The 23,755-nt window shown below is 37.8% G+C and overlaps 1 protein-coding gene across 1 annotated transcript in view; it reads right to left on the reverse strand.

Annotated features, from left to right (window-relative positions):
• Window positions 1–1,102: 1,102 nt before the first annotated feature.
• Window positions 1,103–23,755, reverse strand: part of TMEM200A (transmembrane protein 200A) — a 60,370-nt gene continuing 37,717 nt past the window's right edge. Inside the window, exon 2 of the mRNA XM_080583730.1 lies at window positions 1,103–4,280. Coding sequence (XP_080439856.1) covers window positions 2,789–4,264 — 1,476 coding nt within the window. The 5' untranslated portion in view covers window positions 4,265–4,280 and the 3' untranslated portion in view covers window positions 1,103–2,788. The remainder of the gene's footprint in view (window positions 4,281–23,755) is intronic.

A 23,755-nucleotide genomic window follows, 5' to 3' on the forward strand; every position in this document is an offset into this window, starting at 1 on the left:
AGTGAGGTTTAAAAAATGCTCTTGTCTTCACCAAGTCTTTACTTGCTATCTGAACATGTGTTACAAAGAGTTCAGACATCTGCACCCTACTGTGGTTTCCCACCTCAATATATGAAGATTAGTGTTCAGGTCTTTTGAACATTTAAAATTTTTTCTGACTAGAGATTGAGTAGGAATGACCCAAGGAATATGGGAAGATGCAAGGCCCTTAATTTCCAGAGTGATTGTGGTTAGTGTATCTGGGCAAAAATAGAGTCCTAGCCAACTTTTTTAAAACATTAAACCTTTCATCAGACTTAGCACCTTAGACTTTATGCCTTATAAATCATTTGACACATATCTTTAAAGTTTGAGATATGAAAATCCCAGGAAACAAGGTTACCGTCACTTTTGAGTTATCTTGTTACTTAATATGTACTGGATGAGCTTATTATTTCTGGAACTTACAGTAGATGCTATTATCTAAATGAAATGTTCCATTTTAGGGTAATTTGGGAATATTTTTGTAGTCAATCTGTCAATCACATAATTTCTTTGTATGGTGCTATTTTGATTTCTTGCAAATTTAAGTCAGTAACTTTACTTTGGTCCCTCAACCAGGTAGATTTTTCTGAAATCAGTACATTTTTCAGTACCAGGTATCTATGTTAAAAATTAAAAGCTCATGCCTTGCTATACTTATAAAAGGATCACTATTCCCACATATGATCGTAAACAAAAAAAAACAGTCTTTTAAGCTAAGATTTAATTTAGTTATTCAGGAAATAAAAGCTTACATCATTCACGTCTTTTTAATAATAGTTTCCATTTTTCGAAATGTACTGCCAAACTAAAAAGAACAAGGTGTTCTTTTTATACAAAATTTCCTTATATCAAAAGCATTTTGAATACATTTCACATTACATTAAAAAAATATTAGAAACACAGTAAATTCAACCTTTACATGTGGAGGGATGTCATTGAAATTAATTAGTCATAGCCAAATATCTAGTGGAAGGCTAATATATTAAGCATAATGTTATGTACAATATTATGATACTTAATCATATTTTGATATGGAGGATTTGAGATTATAGAGGAAAAACATGTCTTACAGCAGATATATGTAGAGATACATTTTATTTTCATTTCAAAAAATAGCAAATGTCTTAAGAACACAAACCGGAAAGTTATTAAAAGCTTCATAGCAAAATATTTAGCCAACTCTGTTACAATATATAGGCTTGAGGTTCTAACAGTTAACACTATGCCTCAATTCACTGAGCAAGTAATGCTCTTGATACATAAACATTGCGCAGTTGAAATCTGGAGCTGAATATTTAAAAATAAAAAAGGAGAGAGAGAGTGTGTATTTTATCTTTGATCTTTCATAACCAACTGAAGTACAACTACAGTTTAACAGGCTTGATTCTTTTTGGGAGAATCCGTTAAAAACAATTCCTGAGTATTTAAGTGAATATATTCAAAAAGACTACATACAACCAACTTCCTGTTAGGTGAGCCTTGCAACTAGAAGTGACATTCTCTAGCATGGCTGTCATGGCAGGATCACGGCCTAAATACCTTAATGAAATACACAAAAACTTTCTGGTATGCACATTCAAATTCTCATTTTCTTTAACAATAGCCTACAATTGTGAACTGAGGAACTTTCTCCGCTGAGAAAAATATTGTTTTAAATGTCACTTCCTTTTGCAAAATCTTCTAATGCAAATTACCCCAGCTAAGCCTCCAATGAACCGCCATCCCAATAATTATGTGAAATATATAAATCAAAATTTAGCCAAGGGGCTTTTGTAATACTTAGTATACATATTGAATTATATGCTTTGTATCAGTATCTTGACCATAGAGACCTAGCTATTTAGCATCTTGCTATTGTAATGAGAGGCAATATATTCATTTTCCATTATTCTCTTCAGATTCATGTCATGATATCATTTTACTATATACCATGTTTCTAAAACCCTGTTAGCATTCATTATGTCCCTATGATTTTAATCAGTATACTTTGATTTTAAAACTGCTGCCAATCAAAATGCTTTAGAGAACTAACCCCAGAAGAATTTTCAGATTTCTTACTTTATGTATGCTTTCCTGGAATTTTAGGATTAAATCATAACGGATGTAGAAATATTAATGTACAAAGCATAGTTAATAATTCACAACACTGGTATTCAACTTGACCAACTACAATGAATTCACAAAAATGTTTTGATACCCACTCTTTTCTATCCACCCACCCCCATACGTAAACAAGATTCTCACAATGACAATGGCAAGATTGTAGTTACTGAGATGTATTATATGTGAAAGGCAACGCCAAGGATAAAGATAAAGGCCTGAATTTGACAATTCCAGTATGTATTCCTCCTCACTTCCCATTCTGGACTGCAAACACAATTTTTAGACTCTTGCAGTCATTAAATAAGTAGAACCTACAGGTAAATGGAGCTTTTAATTCTAATGCAGGTTTTTGGAGTCAAATTGATAGAAAGTAACATGCTTGTATAAAACAGAATGAATAATGACTTGGAAAAAAATGTAGTAGGTCGTACCAAAACTCTCTGAGAAATGATAATGTACTATATTGCAGCTGTATGTTACTGTGACAAAATACTATTGGACTTACAAAGACAAAGATCTCTGTTTACACAAGCCAATATTAATATGCTATTAATCATCTGGATAAAAACGGGCTTGTTCTAGTTTCACTGAGAAGGAAACACTTGTCAAAATGTTTTTTTAAAAAATACTGTTGAATATATTGTAAATTGCAATTTAAATATTAAAACCTTGTTTCTGAAGTTCCCCGCTTTAGGTTGTTACTCAAAAACTCATCATGTTCAAAACTCAAATTATTATGAGATCTCGATATCATAAGAAGCTTTTCTTTATTGGTAAAGTCTTTTTTGACCACTGCTTGAGGCACAAGTAACCTGTCCATCGGGTCCTCTTTGTTTTCTAGTTTCATATATCCTTTACTGTTGCTCCGATCCAGTCTGGGCCAGCTGGGATGTTTCCTTTGTTCAGTTTGGACAGTGAGTGTAGATGGACCCCTGTCCAAATCCAGGGACTTTGAATGTGAAGAGAGAAGATGCAAAGATGTGTTGGACCCAAACTGTTTCCTGGCAGCACCAGGGGATAAAAGCTTTCCTGTACTCGGTCCGAGGGTCATAGAAGATTTGAACTGATCATGTGGAGTGTCCACAAATGAATTATGCCGTGGTAGCATGGCCGCAGCTGGTTTGCAGGATTCCTTGGTGTCAGTTAATGGAATGGCCAGGGAGTCCATCGACAGATTTCTGGACCAACTCTTTGTGACCTCTGAGTCCTCGGTTATGTTGTCTATACTGGGCTCATCAATAACACAGTTATTTAGTTTAATTACTGGCAGTGTGAAAGCACTAATAGAAGATGATACAATGGACTTTGTTTCACACTTTATAGAACTAGTGTTTTTGTCATCTGAAGCCTTACTGGAATGAGGGTAAAGTCCAAAGACTGAACCAGATTGGTCAGTCAGCAGAGGTGGTAGGAGGCTAGCAGTGGTCCTATCTTCATTTAGGGGGATCTCCTCTTCTTCAGCAGAAATATCCATTCTAAAATTACTCTTGAAGCCAGAGAAAGGTGCAATCGTGTTTGCAGCCAGCCGTGATGCACATGAGCTCCCACTATGCCCAAGTTCTCCTTCCCCCAACAAGCCAGCAAAGGCACCACTCAGCTGCTTCTGTTCCTTGATCCTCAGGGTGTGGATGTCTATTACAGTGGAGTATATGTCTCTCATGTGTATGATTTTTGTTTCTTTGTCACGGTTTTCGTGTAGTATGGCATTTGCACAGATAAAAATGAAGATTCCAATGCCCATAGTAAAAGGGCCCAACATTTTCATCTTATCTGAGTGCACATGCTGTTCAAAGAAACGAAGTAAAATGCTTCCTTGGTTTCTTAGGACCTCAGTTTCATTTACTGATAGTTTATCTTCAGATCCTAAAAGCTGGTCCTTCTGGGGCCAGTATCCAAGAATGGCCATTGCAATTCCCAAGAATGCGATAAGCACTCCCAAAACAAGGAAGAACCCTGATGGAGAATAGAGTCTGATTTTGCCCCTGACAATGACTACATCTGCCCTGGGCCGGCGTCTAACTGGTTTCTTCTCCTCAGAAGCTGGTGCTGTGGCAAGATTTACATTTTGCTGAGATCTGGCAGAGTCTTGCCTTTTCAAGGCAGCCAGTCCTGTTATGACTCCGCCGGTTGCTATCATAGTTCTATATTGTGTCCTGCAGGGGAAAAAAAGCAGAAATATTGATGTAAGCAAAGTTTGTGTGTGCAAATATAAATAGTGCTCTGTTAATATGTATATATTTCTTGATAATTAAAATATTCATCACTTTAAAAAAAGTTACTATATTTAATCCAGTTAGGGCATAATAAAGGTTTTAAGACTCAAATGGCATTTAAAAAGCATTTTCAAAATACTTTTATCACTGTAAATATAGGTAATATATCTTTCAGCAATGTAACAGACTAGAAAACTAGTGCTCTGTGGTGACATATCAGGATTAAACATGAGAATACTCAGAAGTCTTTATAAATGGTTTATGTCAGGACAGTCAGTAACAAGTTACAAGTTAAGAACCTCGTATGTGTTCTTGATCATTTTACCACTATAACTAGCTCTTTTAAAAACTTCTGTGACATACAATTAATATGAATACAGATCATTCTACATACTCTCTTTAAGACATTTTGCCTTTTAAGTTTCAGCATATGTTAATATATACTTATTCTATCATTTAAAGAAGCTTTTATTAAGCCTATTGAGACCACCTGAGTGTCAACTACAGAACCGTTTTGCCTTTCCTAATAAAGCTGATCCTTTGCTATGCATATCTATATCCTTTTTCTCCCCATTTTGGTTCTTCACTGACTACAAAGTAGTAGCTCAGTTTAGTTTACCAGATAACCAATTTTCATAAATGTCAAGCTCATGAATTCAAAGCTTCATCGCTTTATGAGCTTTATTCTTTTTTTTTTTTTTCCTGTTAGGCTTTTCACACCTGGGTGTCTACTACATGGGAAACATGAACCAGCATGGGTTTAAAAAGAGAAACTCATGTTTGGTAGGGCTTTTTTTGAGTAAAAGTAACAAATGAAACAACACAGTTCAGGATTATCAAATGTTATTTTATAAGGCATCTTATAACCAGACTCAAAAATAGTTTCTCAGCTTAACTAATGGATATTTGAATGAATACTAGAAAGTATTATAGTATACCATTGAGATACTGTAAAGCCAGGTATGAAAAAATATATATGTTCTTTTTGATGGCCTTGCTAAATTCAAAGATACAGAAAGGCTGACAGTCTGTTGCAGAGAGAAAAGCACCGTGTCAATGCTAGGGATGGTTTAACAAGCAGACAAAGCAAAAGTTGGACTGTGTGTATAGAGAGGCAGAGAAGCAGAGGCAAAGGAAACCAGTGATTGCTTTCAATTTACAGGCAATAACTTTCATCAGATATCTTTAAATATTTGTTTTTTAAAAATCCCAACAGTGACACCCATGCAAAAAGATCAGAGCTCTTGTAGTGTGAGAATGACCATAGGGGCACTATCATGAATTTCCAACAATGCAAGCAGGTGTCAAGTAAGCTCATTTCCAAGCAGAAATTGCTCCAACCCACCATTATTCATGATTATGAAATTAATAGGGAGTTTGAGACAGGTGGCCAACTGGAAGCACTAATCCAGAAAAAAAATGTACCAGTGTTCATTATTATCTGTTCAGCATTAATTCAGGTGACAGACAGAAAGAACAGCAAGCTGAATTCCTTGCCTGCACCATTATTAATGGAGAGAGTGCTTTCTCTCCTTCTGTGAGAAACCTTTTCTTTGTGAAGGGAAGACCTGAAAAAACAAGGCCTAAGATGCAGCATTTTCTTAATTTCTGAAAACAAATTTGATAGAATTGTTTAAAAAAAAAAAAACACAACTCAGAAAGTTCATTTCTAGTGACAGGTTTCATGTTTCTCAACGCTCTGGAAATTCTCACCCTTTGCAATTCACTTTCATTTTTATGCTGTCTGGGCAATTTCAGTAGTTCCAAGACAATTAATTTCTTGAATGTTCCATGAAGAGCCAATTTTTTTTTTTTAGTGTAGCAGTTTTAACACTATGCTCCCCCTCCTCCCAAGAAAGTTAATCGAGGTTGATAGTATATTAAAAAAAAAAAAAAAAAAAAAAGAAAACGGTGTCTCATATGCCTATATTTAAGGGTTTCTGCCAAAAGCAAAAGATCATTCTCTAAAACATTTAGACTCTCTAGGCAGAAATAAATTAAGAGAATTATGGCATATCTTTACTGAAATTAATAGATCATTTAGCTATTATCTATTTTGCTCCCTTATTCTTTTCCACATCCTAGATCTTTGCAGGGATAAGGAGTTTCCATATTTATGTGGCATTTTGCAGCACACATAAACACACTCTCATCCATTATCAGGGCTGCCAAGGAACTGCACAGGGTAGTGCTAAATCCAAGCTCTACATGTTGGCTGGATTTGATATTTTGTGTTCTGTACTGTGCTTACCACAGCTACCTGGATTTCACCAAAGGGTGAACCCAGTAAGCTCAGATCTGGTTGGCAAATATTTTAAGCATACCTCTAGCAAGAGTTCCTCTCTAACTCTGAAAAGCAGATCAAAATATATATATATTACATCCTGAGGTATCTTTCCAAAATTCTCATTTGCAAGCTTTACATATATTGCAGGAAAACCACACCACAATTTCATTATTAATTGGTCTACAGTAACCTGAAGAACAGAGAAAAACTGAGATCTTCTATAGTAAAAGGGAGAAAGAGATCTCCTAAGCCACCCGGCTGGCTTCCTCCCAGTATTTCAGGGGAACATTTTGTTCCTCTGTTCACTTTACCTGCATTAGAACTTGGACATAAGAGAGATATATATAGAAGTCTCTTTCCTATTTGTGAGTTCACATGGATATTATTAAATCTTTATTTGATGGAATAAAATCACAACCAGCTTCATAAATATAATTTGTAATAAGCCATGGTGTTGGTAAGGCTTATATACTACTTAATTTTAAGACCTGAATTTCGATCTCTTCTTCATCTAATAAAATCATTGGTATTAGCAGACCATTGGTATGAGATGATTTCATTTCATACAGAAAATTTTTCAAAAGCCTATTACAGTGAAGTGTATTTTAAGATGGGAAACCTTTTTTTAAAAAAAAAAATATTGTATTTAGAATAGTGATATTGTAGATACAATGAATTATTTTACAAATCTGTTTACTTTCATTACAGAACAGCCACAATGAGTTCCAATGTCAAATGTTAATTCTCTTAGCTTAGTACAATGATTACATTTAGTTTTACTCAAAAGCCTGAATTCAAACTTCTGAACGAGCAAACTTTACAAGATTTTGACTCAGAAGTAAAGAAAGGTTATGTTAGAAGTTTTGACAGAATTTTTCTGGTGGCACTGTGAATGACACAGGCTTACTTTAAAATGGATCAAATAAAGGTAAAATGGATGTAGAGTACAGAGAAAAAAAAAATAAAGGGATAGGCCTGTAAACCATTTCATAAACACAACCATCTTGCTGTTAAAAAAGCACCACAGCTATCAAGCTGCTTTTGAAGAACAAACTTTGAGTGTTTTTTTAAGCGTCTGCCTTCCTAACCTTGTAGCTGCTCTGTTTGTTTCATCTTCAGCAGGAACATCAGTACCAAAGGCCTAGATAGTTTACAATCTTAGTCTTGAAAGGAACAGTGGCCCAGATTTACCCTTACAGCTAGCATATCTTTGTACTGTGCTGTTGTTACTAAGAGGTCCTCGCACCAACCCTGTCAGCCACTCCAAGATCACCCAAGCCTGTCTTGGTATAGATCCTGTAAAGTAGCTCCTCCTAAGGTTTGCAAACGTGAAACAAGTTGGGTAATGAAATGTGAAGCGTCAGTCTGAGATGTGGAGGATGCCTGCTTCTTACTTACATTACACTTGCTGCCCAGATCAAGGCTCCTAGAGAGGCTGAAATGGATTCTCCTTTATCACCTTTCCATATGGGGAAAGGTTTCTCAGATGCTCAAGGAAAGGCTGTCATAAAGAAAATTATGAAAGAGGTAAAACCGGCTTTCCCAGAATAGTTGTAGGTAACCACTAGACTTGCATCTGCTGAGCAAAGATTGAAGTATTCCCCTAACCAAGTCAGGAGGTCAAAAAACTCAAATCAACAAAGAAATGGAGGCAGTAGATTCACTCAGTGATACAAAGGTTAGGCAAGGATAAATTATCACGGAGAAACTGTAGCACAGGTGGACAAGTGTCCCTCTTTTCTGTTCTGATCTGCACCAGTACATCAGGATTTCACTGATGATCAGACAGAAAAATGGTGTATTTATGCTGCTAGCATTACCCTATGAATTACATATGAATTTGCCAGCCTGGAGAAGGGAAGGGAGGCCAGAGGCAGGTGACCTGGGGACTCATTAGAGTAGCTGGCATCTCCAGACAACTGCAGAGCACAGAGAAACTTGAACAACATAGACATGTCCACAGGGAGGTATGACAGATAAGAGGGGGTCACTCTGAGTCCTTTTGAAACTAGGAACAGCCTCCAAAAGTAATACTCAGTTATCCTTTGGAAGCCATGCAAATGACAAAATTGGTGGGATAGGATTTGGTGGGATTTGAGCCCAGTTGACTCACTGACTGATTGTTCCAGATATAAGACATGTCAACTGCAAGAATGTATTATAGACTGTACATTTCTGTTATAATTGCAACTGAGGCAATTAGCTATTTACACAATGGCTCTGATACTAGACAGTCTAGAAAAATCTGAAAGGTGTGTGTGGAAGAGCAAAAATTCAATGGAAGGAACTGACTTTATTGCACGTGCTAGTGGCTCCAACTAACTTCTGGTTCCACAAACCACAAACTCCTTAATTTTCTCTTTAGCCTAAGAGGTCACCAACTTAATACCCTTCTTTCCCCTCTGATGACTAGCATCACCATTACTGTTACTAGTATCAACTATGTTTTTCAGAGATGGTCAAACTATTAAACATGTAGTTAATCTCTCAGAAACTATATTAACTCTCAACCTGTAGTTAGCTTTGGAGCTTGGTATTTCTATTTCAGGTGCCTCAAGGCTTATCTATTTTTTCAACTATTTTGGTACAATAAAAGTTACTAATTCTACCTACAACATAAGTCTTTTGAATAAATATAGTCATTTGAATTATGCTGAGATCTTACATTTAATTTGAAAGGTATACCAGCACCAAAGATAGAAAGTGCACTAAAGGATATTAGGATTATATATCTTTCAAATTATTTTTTTTATTCCAGATATATTTCGGTGTCCCTTAGTATTTATGACCTTTGTAGTTTGCACAAATATTTTTTTTTATTATAAAACTGGAACATTTACTGTTTAAAAGATTATTGAAACTTAATTATTTGAAATTATCAGAACTGTACATGCTATTTCCTTGTAGTTTAGGTTTATATAAAACTTTCTGAAATGATCAGCTATTGTATTTCAGCAAAGAATTAAACTTCATCACAGTGAGAATTGTGATAAAACATGGCTTCAATTACCATGGCACTTCCTAACCTGCTATTTCAGCTGATTAGGAAATTTACTTCATGTTAGTACTTGATTTATTACCACTTAAGTGACTCAATCTCAAATTTTAATGAGAGAACAAAATTTAACAGCAAGGAAAGTTTCCTTTACCTTTGATAAACCTGAAGTCCTAGCAATGAAAGAGGTATATGAGAGGCTGTTTACCCAGAAATTCTCATAATCAAGAATGCAAATGATAAAGTAATAAGAGAACTGATAGCACAGCTAAGTAAACAAACCACTATTAACCTGTAATTAACAGAATACATCTAAACTTTGTTCCTGATGTATAATATATCAATGTGTTATCTGCGCATAGAGGTTGTCAACTGATACAATCAGTTCTATTCCAAAGGTAAAAATAATATGTTCCATTAAAGCAATTTTATAGGCCAAAAGGATTAATATTTCTGGCAGAGATAATACAGCAATGGCCAAAGAAAGAGTAGTTCCACAAGAAACAGAAAAATCATCCAAAATTACATTTTTATTTCGTAGCTTAACAAGCAATCCCCTCCAACTGCATAACACACCAGTGAGACTACCCTATGATGCATCTCTCTCCTAATATCCAGTCCTTAAAAATTATTTAAAAAGAAAAGCAAGCAAGCAAAAGGCATCTTTTGTATTCATGATTTTGGGGTATTTTAAATGTACTTTAATTGACAATAGGCGAGATGAAAGCATGTGAAATGTGGTATTAAAAATCTTCATAACCTCAGCTGGGATTTTAAAGTCATGCAAGCAAAAGCCAAGGATAGAAAATTGCATGCCTATTTAAAACATTAAAGCTTTGAAATTTCCAGCTGAAACAAACCCTTTGGGTTCAAATTCCCTTTAATGTTGCCTCTTTTAGTCTGTAAACGGGTAAGCTTAGGGACTAATCATGTCCTTTTAACCTCCTGTTTGCCAGTCAGATTATGGAAACAGGCCAAATCATGCAAGCAGTTTCACAGCATAAAAAGGAAAAGGCTGCATATGGGTCAGGCAATGCAAGAACTCCAGGCTGCCTATGACACAGCAGTAGAGAGAAGGTCCAAAGCAGAGATTAAAAGCTCAGGCTTCCTGGACATTGGTAGACCTGTATCAAATGGTCTGTATTTGGTTTACAATAGTACTATTTCAAACAGTAAAATCTTTGCACTTGTAAGTGGAAAACAAAAGCTTGGTATTAAGGATATATCAAAATCTGTGGGGAAATTCAAGGTCTGACTGTGTTCCATTCATTTAAAATATCTAGATCTGGCAGCATTTTTCAAATCTACATTGTACTAACCCAAGCAAGGCCAAAGGTCTCCATCAGTTACCTCTAACGAATCTATGAAAGACAGGTAGGAATGGCAAATCTGAACATTATTAATGCACATTTCTTTATGAAACTATAATTTTTACTGCTTTAACGAAGGAATCCAGGGGGTTCACAAATTGTTAAGGACAGAAAACCACTGATCTAGATGTGGTGATCTAGATCCACTGATGTGGATCTAGAGCATGGACACTTTGGGAAGGAGGTCATTGTTCTACTATTAAAAGTTGGATACTGAAACATAAGCTAAGAAGGGGAAAATATTGTTTTAAAAACAAACCCAAGCTCTTAGGAGAGTTATGTAAGTCAACAGATCTCATTTTATATGTATTTCCATAACTATTCTCAGTCACGCTGCTTTGGAACCCATGCTAAGAAATATCTTAACATTGTATAAAAGGCCACAGTTCCCTTTTTTTTGAAATTATTTTGATGCAGTTTTCAGAAGTGGCAAGTAGCTGTTGAAGCTCCCTTCTTTTACTATCAGTAGAGAAACCTATATGGCAAAATCAGTATCATGTGTTTATTTGCATATATTTGCCATGTCGCCAAATCACAGAGAATCACAGAGTAGCTGAGGTTGGAGACCTCTGGAGGTCATCCAGTCCTAACCCATGCTCAGTAAGGGACACCCAGCACAGGGTACCCAGGACCATGTCCACGCAGCTTTTGAAGATCTCCAAGGAGGAGACTCTATAGCCTCTCTGGGCAACCTGTGCTAGTGCTCTGTTACCCGCACAGTAAAGTGCTGCCTGGTGCTCAGACTGAGCCTCCTGTGTTCCAGTTTGTGACCATGGCCTCTTGTCCTGCCACTGGGCACCACTGAAAAGATCCTGGCTCTGTCTTCCTTGCACCTCCCTTCAGGTACTTATACACATTGATAAGATACCCCTGAGCCTCCTCTTCTCCAGGTTGAACAGTCCCAGCTCTCTCAGTCTTCCTCATAGGAGAGATGCTCCAAGCCCTTCATCATCTTTGTGGCCCTACATTGGATTCTTTCCAGTATGTTTATGTCTCATATCCACATTGAATAATATATCATATCTTCATTTAGACTCACATTTGCCCTATTTCATTAGCAAACCTGAGCCATGTTATTCTCTATCATGACTTTTATGACTGTTCTTATGTTAAAGCAGGACTCTCACAGCTGGGAAAGTTCAAGTATGGCTGTAAGTAGCCCTGCTTACTAACAGTCTGCATAATGATTCTGTGGAGAGGTTATAAAATTACCCAATTCACAAAACTACAATAAAAAATAATAATAATTAAAAAAAATCCTTTACTGTTATTTGGGGAAAAAATAAGAAAAAAAAAAAAAAAACAGAAAAGAAAAAAAGAAAAAAAAGAGAGAAGAGAGAAGAGAGAAGAGAGAAGAGAGAAGAGAAGAGAAGAGAAGAGAAGAGAAGAGAAGAGAAGAGAAGAGAAGAGAAGAGAAGAGAAGAGAAGAGAAGAGAAGAGAAGAGAAGAGAAGAGAAGAGAAGAGAAGAGAAGAGAAGAGAAGAGAAGAGAAGAGAAGAGAAGAGAAGAGAAGAAGAAAAGAGAAGAAAAGAGAAGAAAAGAAAAAAAAGAAAAAAAGAAAAAAGAAAGAAAAGAAAAGAAAAGAAAAGAAAAGAAAAGAAAAGAAAAGAAAAGAAAAGAAAAGAAAAGAAAAGAAAAGAAAAGAAAAGAAAAGAAAAGAAAAGAAAAGAAAAGAAAAGAAAAGAAAAGAAAAGAAAAGAAAAGAAAAGAAAAGAAAAGAAAAGAAAAGAAAAGAAAAGAAAAGAAAAGAAAAGAAAAAAGAAAAAAGAAAAGAAGAAACCAGTCTTATGAAGTTACTCTTTGTTAGGGCTACCTGCATGGTTAGATCTGGTTGCATAGGTCTGTGTCTACTCAGGTGTGGAAAATCCACAAACACAGGGATAGCACAGCCTCCCTGGGCAGCCTGCACCACTGCCCCTGTGTCACCATGGGGAGAACCTTTTTCCTTATATCCAATGTGAACTTCTCTCGATGCAACTGAAATCTGCTGTCTCATGTGCTAACACCATGTAGCACTGTGGAAAAGCCTAGCTCTTTCTTCTTGTTTACCCCCCTGTAGGTACTAAAGGGCTCCTGTGAGGTCCTCCCAAAGTCATCTCTTCTCCAGGGCTGAACCAGCCCTGTCCTCAGTCTGTTCTCAGGGAAAGAGCTTCGGCCCCTGACCAACTGTGGACCCAGTGAGCTTGCTTCAGTCTGTGAATGTCTTTTCAAATGCTATTGATGTGAAATTCCTTTTTTGAAATCACCTGTGATTTTATTTGGCTTTAAACTTGACTTGAAATGGTCAAACAATAGCTAAATGTGTAATTTGGACTAAAAATTACAAACTCGGAAGTATTGATAAACGTAATCATAAACTAAGTGAGAATGCCTGTTACCCAGATCTGGGGAATGCTGTGACTTTGTTCTGTAAATTACACAAAAGAAAAATCCCTTTTGAATGCATCACCACTTACAGTATATGCCATATACACTAATTATTTCACCTAGTATGCCAAGGTCAAAAGCACGATAAACAGGTAGCAATACTGCACAAAGATGAATGCCCAAACTGCTTGCCTTCTTTGCTATTATTTCTTCTCCAGGCTGATCTTTTCAGTAGGTCAGATATTATAATTCTGTGCAAAATCAGCAACATCCAATACCAGCAGCATTGCACAGAGCTCGTTAGCCACTCACAAAAGCACAGAGCACACATCAAAGAGAGAAGGAAGCAACCTGAGTTCTATATTTTGCTTTCAAGACACTGCTTTATGACTTGGCCTAGATTTGGTCTACAAGCTTTTGCCTGGCCCAGTTGCACTCTTTTAAACTTGTTCCTTCCTCAGTTACATCTACTGATATGGTGCAGTAAATCAGGTTGAGTCTACAGAAGTTCAGAAATTTTACCAATGTAGAACACATGACATGAGATTGGCACCTGGTCTTCTATGTCTAGAACAGCTTCTCAGTCTTCATACTTGAACCACACGTGTTCTCTTCATGGCCACAAAACACCTGTCTTGTGCATTATCAGTCTGAACCATCATCACATGTGATGTCCAGAATGTCCAGCTGTTCTGCTCTGTGTAGCTGTACCAACTTAGCCTAGGTCCTTGGTGATTGACTAGAGAAACACAGGAGCTCTGATCCTGGATGAATTTGTTTGTGGAATGCCTACTGTAATCTCTATATTTGCCACATTTAGTTACCAATAACTTGAGAAGAGTAACTTGTTTTCAGAAGTGTGCATTGATTACTTCTTCACATAAGCATAGAATTTTTCACTTCTTGTGTACAAACATGCCATGTCCTGTGTGGTGGTTTTACCCTGCTGGGCAGCTGAACTCCACCACAACCATTCTCTCTCTTCCCCTCCTCAAAGAAAAGGGGGAGAAAATACAATGGAAAGGGCTCAAGGGTTGAGATAAGGACAGGGAGATCACTCAGCAACCATTGTCATGGGCAAAACAAACTCAGCATAGGGAGATTAATATAATTTATTGCCTATAACTAGTGGACAGGAACAGTGAGAAACTAAAAACACCTTACCCTCCATCCATCTTCTTCTACCTCCTCCCCTCTAGTGGCATAAGGGAAAGGGGGAATGGGTGCTGTGGTCAGTCCCTAATACTTTGTCCCCGCTGCCCCTTCACGGTCACTCTCTGCCCCTGCCCCACGCGGGGTCCCTCCCACGGGATGCCGTCCTTCCGGAACTGAGCCTGCGGGGGCCGCCCACAGGCAGCAGCTCTTCAAGCACTGCTCCCACACGGCTCCGTACCACAGGGTCCATCCCCCAGGAGCAAACTGCTCCAGCACGGGTCCCCCACGGGCGGCAGCTCCCCCCAGACCCCCTGCTCCTGCGTGGGCTCCTCTCCACGGGCTGCAGCTCCGGCCCGGGGCCTGCTCCTGCGGGGGCTCTCCATGGGCCGCAGCCTCCTCCAGGCCACATCCACCTGCTCCACCGGGGGCTCCTCCACGGGCTGCAGCGTGGAGATCTGCTCCGTGTGGGACCCATGGGCTGCAGGGGGACAGCCTGCTCCACCAGGGGCCTCTCCACAGGCCGCAGGGGAACTGCTGCTGCGTGCCTGGAGCACCTCCTGACCTTCTTCTGCACTGACCTTGGGGTCTGCAGGGCTGGTTCTCACTCATCTCTTGCAGCTGCTGTTGCACAACAAGTGTTTTTTGTTGTTGTTTGTTTGTTTGTTTGTTTTTACCCCTTTTTAAATCTGCTCTCCCAAAGGCCCAACCAGCATCACCCACTGGCCCAGCTCTGGCCAGCTACGGGTCCCTTTTGGAGCCAGCTGGAGCTGGCTCTGATCTACGTGGGCAGCTTGCCAAGTAAACCCAATACATCCTACTCCAAAATACATCACAGAACTATAGCAAAAAGCAAGAAGGAGCTAAAAAAAATGTCTGGGGAAACAAAAATGGAAAGAAGCTTTATAAGAGTAGTCAGGCATTGGAACGGGTTACCCAAGGAAGTGGTGGCATCACTGTCCCTGAGAGTGTTCAAGGAAGGTTGGACCTGATGCTTAGGGACATGGTTTAGTGGGTGATATTGGTAGTAGGGTAGTGGTTGGACCAGAAAATCTTGAAGGTCTTTTCAAACCTTAGTGATTCTATGATTCTAAGACTTGATGAAAGGCTGCTTAAAAGGGGATTGACTAATAAAGTTCTTACATTGTTTTCTTCCTAGAAGAAATAAATTGAATATGCAGACAGAAAAATAAATCTGGATATCCTAGCTTTACTTTTACTTATATTTGCTTGCATTCTCCAGTTTGTTTACATTTTTATACCAAAAAAGAGCAAGAGTGTTTTGGTTGTTTTTAGCCTCAAATGACTGAGGTAGTAATTGTCTTATAACTAAAGTGACAAAATATGTTTCTAAGCTATTTTAGAACTTTGAGTAAATCCATTTCCTAGTGAAAATCAGTACTTCAAGTGGAAGCAGACATTGGCTATTTAGTCAGATATTCATAATTATTTTTTACACATTTGTCCATTCACATTATTAGCGTTCCTATTCAGGAATCAGATAAGATCCTACATTAGCTATGCCTATAGGTGAAATAATTAGTTGGTTTTTTTTTTTGTTTTTGTTTTTGTTTTTTTAAGTTATGCATTTTCTTTCATAAAGAATTTTCTTATTATTGAAAAAATCATTTTAGGAGCACAATCTAATTTAAAATGTATAAAAGAAGCATGTGGGTCTGTATGCATTTATTCCAGTTGGCCTTTTTTCATTTTATCTCTCAGACATTTCAAGGAATATGAAGGAGCATCTTTTAGAAGAAAGTTAAAACTATGAGGTAATACTAGAACAACCTTTGAACTGAAATTCCAAATGCACAGAACTAATGGGAATTTGGAACCAAGCTCACACAATGCAGATTAAAGTATTGACCAGATATAAACCATGAGTCATTAAATAAATATTATAAAGGTCTCTAGTTTCTGAGTGTGTAAAAGCAAAATAAAAGCTTTGTTCTCAGTCACCGATTGCAAAGGAAAGGTATGACAACAGTCTGGGACTCAGTGTGACAAAAGATGGGTAAACTCAGTTTCCTAATTAAAAAATAATAATAATAAAACAAACAAACAAAACAAAAACAAACAAAACAAAACATGAAACAAGATCAAAGATGTTAACAAATACCTTAATGTACAATCACTAAGCCATGCTGGTTCTTCAGTCCTTGAGCACAAAATTTCAAATAACTTATGAATAAATCAGTGGTAGGCACTTAGTGTGGAGGTATATAAGCACAAACAATGTTGGAGTCCTTTGGCAATCGTTTACACTTGCATCATCTAGCTTAACCAGCAATCTGTTACTTGATTTAGTCAGAGGCAAAATCTCCAGCCTAGACACACACTTAATGTAGGCAGTGACCAGCTGTCATGAGACCAAACAAATGTCCTTATCTGCACTACATGCTCAGTTAATCATGCTAATTAGCATGTTCTAACAGCTGTAATTTCCCACTGTATACAAATCCAATGATTGTAAGATCAAATACTAACAGGAACAAGATGAAGGAGGTATTTAAAAGAAGGTTTAAATAATATATGTATTAGATATGAGTTAAAATCTATTTGTTCCATAACTAAGGTGTCTCAGCAAAGCTTTCCCTCTCTCCAAGAAAATACATCTTGGCCTGTAAAACATACAGGCTCAAAACTGCAGGAGTTATCATTCTCTGTTTACCATCAGAGACCTAGGAGCAATTTTTCAAACACATTTAAATAATTCAAGAGCCTAACTCTGAAAACTTCTTAAGTATCCACACCAAGTAGTCATATTTGAAAATCTCAGTGCATTCCAGAGACACAAAACAAAACACAAAAAGATGTAGTTCCTGACTTTGCAGAACTTAAGTACCTAGGACAAAAAGTGACTGTGAAAGCCACAAACCAGAAAAAAAAAAAAGAAAAAAAAAAAAAAAAGGCCTGCTACCTGACAATCACCCCAGCATCATAATTTGAAATTAGTGGCTGAGGCACCAGCCTGGGAAATGGGACATCCAGGGTTCTCGGCCCCTCCACCACCAGGACACTTTTTAGTCATGTTGTGACATATTAGTCCACATTATTAGAAAAGTACACACAGGGGGTATTTGGAACAAGAACTGGAATTTGTTCTCCCTGAGTGTTGCAGCCACATGACAAGAGCGTTTATGTGGCCAACAGGAACAGCTGCTTCAGCACAGCTGTGGCTCTACGCTCCTCTTGTCTGTCACTTGCCTTTGGAAATCTCCTTTGACACCTATGTTCTAAGCAACATTGGAAAATAGAATGGGTCTCTGTTAGGATTTATTTTTTTCCACCAAAGACCTTTGTGCAAGGTATCTTACCCTACCAAGAAGCAAGAGAAATTAGCGACAGTACAAATATATACATATAAATAAAGCACTATTTCATTGAGAAAGGGAAGCATAGTTCAAAAATACTTTTGGTGTACCATATCATGAAACTTTTTTTTCCTATTAATGGATGCCTCAGAAATAATTATGTAATTCACAGTAAAACTTCACCATGTCTTCAGCTGAACATTGGAACATTGGTGCCCTAGTCAGACATCTACCTGGAGACATCATTAGAACCTGTAAGCATTCACACCACTCTGCAGTTTGCTGACCCATAATCTCAAGTTATTAAGTACACATAAGAGCAGCAGTTTCAAGATGCGGGGACAAACAAGTTAACCTTTCATATATATAAAACCATAGAAATATCAATATCAAATTAGTTTCCAGCGTGTAAATTAACCCCCACAATTTCTTCTTTACTTTTAATCATCCCCATAATAATTTGCATTATAATAACCACCCAAAACTAAGGATACTGCAAAAAGCAAGAATCCACAGACAGCCAAGGGATGTATCACTAGTGAGATGCCAAGAGAGATACTGAAACACTGTGGGTCACATTTATGGAATTGTATCCAAAGCTTTGGTAGCCAAATACCTATATATAGATATATGATTTGCTTAGCAAATCTCTTTTTTCCTCTACTCTGAACAACCCAACCTATGCTTTATCATTGCAGAGAACGAGGAGCAGGAAACATGCTTTGGCTGAAGTGGTATAGATAGGTAGTTTATCCCTTATCATTTACCACCTTTCTGCTTAAATTGACAGAAAAAGTATCAGCACCAACAGAAATCTGGAACTTGGAACCTCTGAAAGCAAAAGAGAACAGCTAAGTGTCCTGTGCTTTTGTCCTGTTTCCCTCCCTGTTAAAACCAAACTACTCCTGGGAAGTGTGTAGAGTAAGGCCACTTAAACAAGCAAAAGAACAGCTACCCCCTCACTTCCATCAAAAAACTTTCCTTCGTGACCCTTAAATGGTCCATCTCCACTTTATTCTGTTGGCCTAAGTTTCAAATATACACAGTTTTTCCATGGCATCAAGGCCACTCAAATACAGAAGAGTTGCCATGACTTCATTTTGCATCCATGAATCAGAATATGCCTATCCTGCTGTTTTGCAGAAAAACAGCTCCATCCAGTTGTTCCAGTTAAGTCCATGACATATTGAGTCCAAAATAGAGAGTTTGTGGAACAGTAGGCTGCTAGGCCTGAGAAAAATGAGAATATTCCTAATAAATGAGGAATGATAAATGGTGTTGCTAGCTACAACACGGTGCCCTACTTAAAGACCTTTTAATTGATATGTTGCCAATAGCGTGATAGTGTGCTGTTCAGCTTCGATACCCTCCATTCATAATGACTATACATTTGTGTTTTAACACACTTGAGCTACCCTATGTAATTCAAAACAAGATCTCAGTCAACCCATGTGATCAGGACAGATGTCAAAACCAACTGATGCTAGGTAACATTTTAATTTTATAAGGAAATGTCAGCTATTATTAACATGTATTATAGGCTGCAATTTATTCACAAATGACTTACAAAATTATTTTTTTTAACTCATTGAGGTTCTCACTTACATTGTTATTGTTACATCACTTTATGCTATTAATATTTTACTTACTTTTCCTTAGCCTGGGTCTGGTCACAGTTTACTACAAAGATAAAGGTCAGTTTATTTTAATGGAAATCCTCCTGACTTACACAAAGCCAGCATAAGGTTCAGAATCAAGCACTTTAAATATAAGTAAGGCAAGTTTAAACTAAACTGAATGCATGACTGAAGTTGATGTACCTTGTTAAAAACTGTTGGTAGATATGTGATGCAAATACAAGTAGCATAAACAATCACGAGAAGATTTTAATAAGGAGTTAAAAGTGAAGAAAAGAGAAAATACAGAGCCTTTTTTTCCAGTTTCTGCAAAATTTATATTTATGTCTTATTGCTTTAGGGTCTTCTCAGCCCATCACAGAGCATTGGTAGCTGTCAGTCAGTCTGGCATGTCTAAAGCTTTAGCCCAATTTCTCCATGTATTGCTGAGGCGAAAAGAAAGTAAAGGTCACTAAAACTCTCTCAGCAGACTACCAAGTACTAACAGATACAGTGTGGGTAACATTTTTTTTCTTGTAAGAAACTACTGCAAAATTATCAGCTATGCCTGAGAAAAGCAGGACGAAGAAATAGGGAGAGGAAGATAAATTGAAAATGTAATTACAGGTTGAGCAGCAGGAAGCTGCCAGTAGTCCACCATAAAATTTTCAGTTTTGAGTGTAGGGGAAAGAGTGAAACACAATACCATCAGTTAATTATTTTTTCAATACAAGGCTAGCAACATGTTACTAAATTACTTGGAATAGATTTACTTAGACAACTAAAGCAACAAGCAAAACCAAAACCAACATTATCTGAGCATAACTGAGGGTATCCACTAAAATGTATAAAAATATATAGAAGAATTACATAGAGAGATACAGTACTATTTAACAAATATTTATTTATGATTTCACTTGTCTCACAGTTGAGTTTAAAGGTCACCGTTCGATGCATGTCCCACCCAATGGAAAGACAGAACCAACACCAATGTAAGCATAGAGCAAAAGACAATAGATAAATACAGCAGACTTTATAAAACAGTTGAGACTATCAAGATTAGTGCAGTTAACAACCAGAGCATGCCAGGAGCATAACCATTTTATAGTTTTCCGAGATACTGCCCTAACACAAGTCACTTCTGAAGACAGAAAGTAAGTTAGCTCTTCCATTTCCTTGTGGAAGCCTTGAGGGGTTTGATTCTGCAGAAAAGATGCTTCGTAGAAAACCCCAGGTAAAGTAAATGGGTTAGGTAGCTGGATTAGTACATAAATACATGAGTTCGAGTTCATTATGGGACCAAAATGTGAAGAAAGTAATTACTACTTGTTCAAGGCAAAGAAAGTACTGCAGCAGAACCAATCAGCAATGCCACAGGAAGTCAGATACACAAGAAAGTAAAAGGACAAATGTTATTTTTTCTAAAAATGTGCCCAAGAAGTAGCAGAGCAAATATTAGAAGGAAAAATTTCTGTGCAACATGAACTGAGCTTGACATTTGAAATAGTGGCTGATAGAGCTGCAAACATGAAGGACCACCCAGAGTGAATAAAGAGGCAGAGAAGCATGCAGAGAGATGAACCAGATCATGCAACTATGTGCAAATAACCTGGAATGACAGAGATAAAATATAATTTAACCAACACAAATGCCAGAAAATGAAGATAACAAATGAGAACACTCTAGGAGGCAAGGAAAAATCAAATCAACAAGATGACCTACACAAATGATGAAAAAACATGACAGATGAGAATGAAAGCAAAAAGGAGGGTAGAAGAAGCATCTCATGAGAGCTGTCTGATTTTAAGAAATGTGTGAGGTCTGTGGGAGTTAACTAGTGAGATACACATGCAGCTGCTGGCAGATTTGGAAGTTGATCACATCCTCCTGTTTCAGCTGGAGGACAAGATTTTACAGAGCACACAACTCCTTTTCCTTTCACATCACATTGTTGTTGTTCCTCTGCTGAAAGGATCAACCATCATCTGCCCAGAGGCTAAAATAACCACTTCACAGGCACTTCTTTATAGCTTCTCATTTATTCTTCAGTTTACGTTATCCTAGAGCATCACTAAGACACCAACAAAGCAAAACAATATAGAGCTGGCTAAAGTCCTCACAGAAGTCATGGACTGCTCTGTGCTGATTCAATATAGCCAACTAGTCTAGTCACCATCGTTGAAAGAAGTCCTCTGAAGGGTTCCTAAGTATCTAACAGTTATGTAAGCTGGCTCCTTGGGAAAACGCCTGCATTACCCTGGTATAAGTGTGTGGATTCTTATGCTGTCTTGACATCCTAGAGTGTAGGTATGTGTGGCACATCCAAACCGAGAGCGTTCCAAATTCCAGCCAACACTGATGCTTTTGCCTTTGAAATAGCTGTGAATTTGAGAAAATGTTTAACACGGGTCTTCTGCAATTTTTCACAGCTGAGTTGCTGAGTGGGTGAAATAATGGGTCAGAACAGAGGACACTCACATCTTTCCTGTTGCCCTCAAAAGCTAAATTTGGAGGAGAAAGATTGAAAAATAAGATGCTTGCCAAATAATCAGAAATTTTATTTTTCTGTACTATCAGGAAACAGGTTTGGCATTTTTGTTGTTGTTCTTGCTGGCAAATTTCTATTTGTTACAGTGTTTTATTGGAAGCTTTGAAGGACTTCTGGTCAGCTGCAGACTGCAAACATGAATATTCCTAGCACTGCAGATCAACTGAAAGCTGTGGTTTAGACTTTTCACATGGACAGTCCCATTCCACACAGTTCCAAGTCACATTTTCCAGACCATAGAGAGATGTTTGTATATCAGACCTCTTGCTTACACATGACAGTCTTTCTGTGACTCTTACACAGAAGAAGCCTCCCTTATACGTAGCAATAGTCAGTGTCAATACTGAACCTGATGGTTCCTCAAGGGCTGCCGTTAAATGCCTTTGCCGTGACAGAAGCACGGAAGTCAGCTCATCACTGCCAAACATGCTGGAAGCAGGGACACAGAATTAGGATCTTAGTGGCTGGTATTTGACTGCTTTATTTAAGCTGACTTAAATCAGCAAACAGGAACACAGCTGTGCTCTCTTTTCCCAACTTGTCAGGTCATAATCCATATGTAGATCCACAAATTCAGCCACAAAATCCCACATCTGACAAGCCAAAAAACGATCAATTTTACGTAAAGTTTGTGCATACACTATATGGAACTAGGTCAGTATCTTAGTGGCTTCTGAAATGAGAAAAACCTAGATGAGTCAGCCTGCTTTGGGACCAGTGGGACAGATTCCTAAATAATCCCTAAATTAGCCTGGAAGCAATTATCTCTTCTCCAGCTCATAGGTCATAACAAACAAGACTGCCTTGCATCTAGCCTACATGCGGAACCTTTCTTGACCAAATATTCTCACTTATACTAAAATCATTACAGAAATATCAGTAAAGAGTACTAGTGTTAATGACGACATCATCATCCACTGGTACCATAAATACCCCTTGTGATCCTGTCCACAGAGGACCCGCGTATGTACGACGATTCCAATTTTCTTTCCATATGAGGTATGACACAGATCATACCTAAAGCAGGACCATGCTGTCACCTCAACTGCTTTCAGAACTGCTGGGACATTCATGCCACTCCAAAAGCCTCAAGTCCTGAGGGCTCTGAGAGACAGCCAGAAGCTGAGATATGAATGTGTCGCCTTATTCTAGTTTGGAAACTCCCAAAGCCATGCATGCCATAGCACCTTACTCCTCCCCTATTCTATTCTACTATTGCTATACTCATGAATAAACATAGTTACACCTGTCCTTGGTGAGTATCACACAAACCTAATTGAATTACACCACAGTGTGGTACTTGCTATGAAAAAGCATTACTGAGGAATATCGATGAAGTACAGTATAGCCAGCAGAATATTTCTACGAAACCTTCAGTTTTCCAGTACTTCCTGATTATCTTCTGATCTGAGCTGTGTGACCCAGCTGAGCATTAACATTGATTTTTAAATTTAATTACTGACACTCTGGCTTGGAGAGCTGTGACATGTTGAAATTCAATTGAATTGGGCTTTCCCTGGCCTCCTCCTAATAAACAGTGTGCCAATTAATCCAATCCTGTTCTGATTTTCTGCAGTGCAAGCTACATTTATCCTTCCCCATTCCTTCATACTGAATGCCGTCCCCCACTTGCATGCTGTCCCCATGCATTCCTGCAGCTTAACCATATGACCTACATCAGCTTCTTTTTTTTCATTCAATCAGTTATCACAGAAACATATTGCTTAACAAACAAATAAACAAACAAACAAACAAAAAATGGG

This window comes from Anser brachyrhynchus (assembly GCF_964034855.1).
Source record: "Anser brachyrhynchus genome assembly, chromosome: 3".
Taxonomy (NCBI): domain Eukaryota; kingdom Metazoa; phylum Chordata; class Aves; order Anseriformes; family Anatidae; genus Anser; species Anser brachyrhynchus.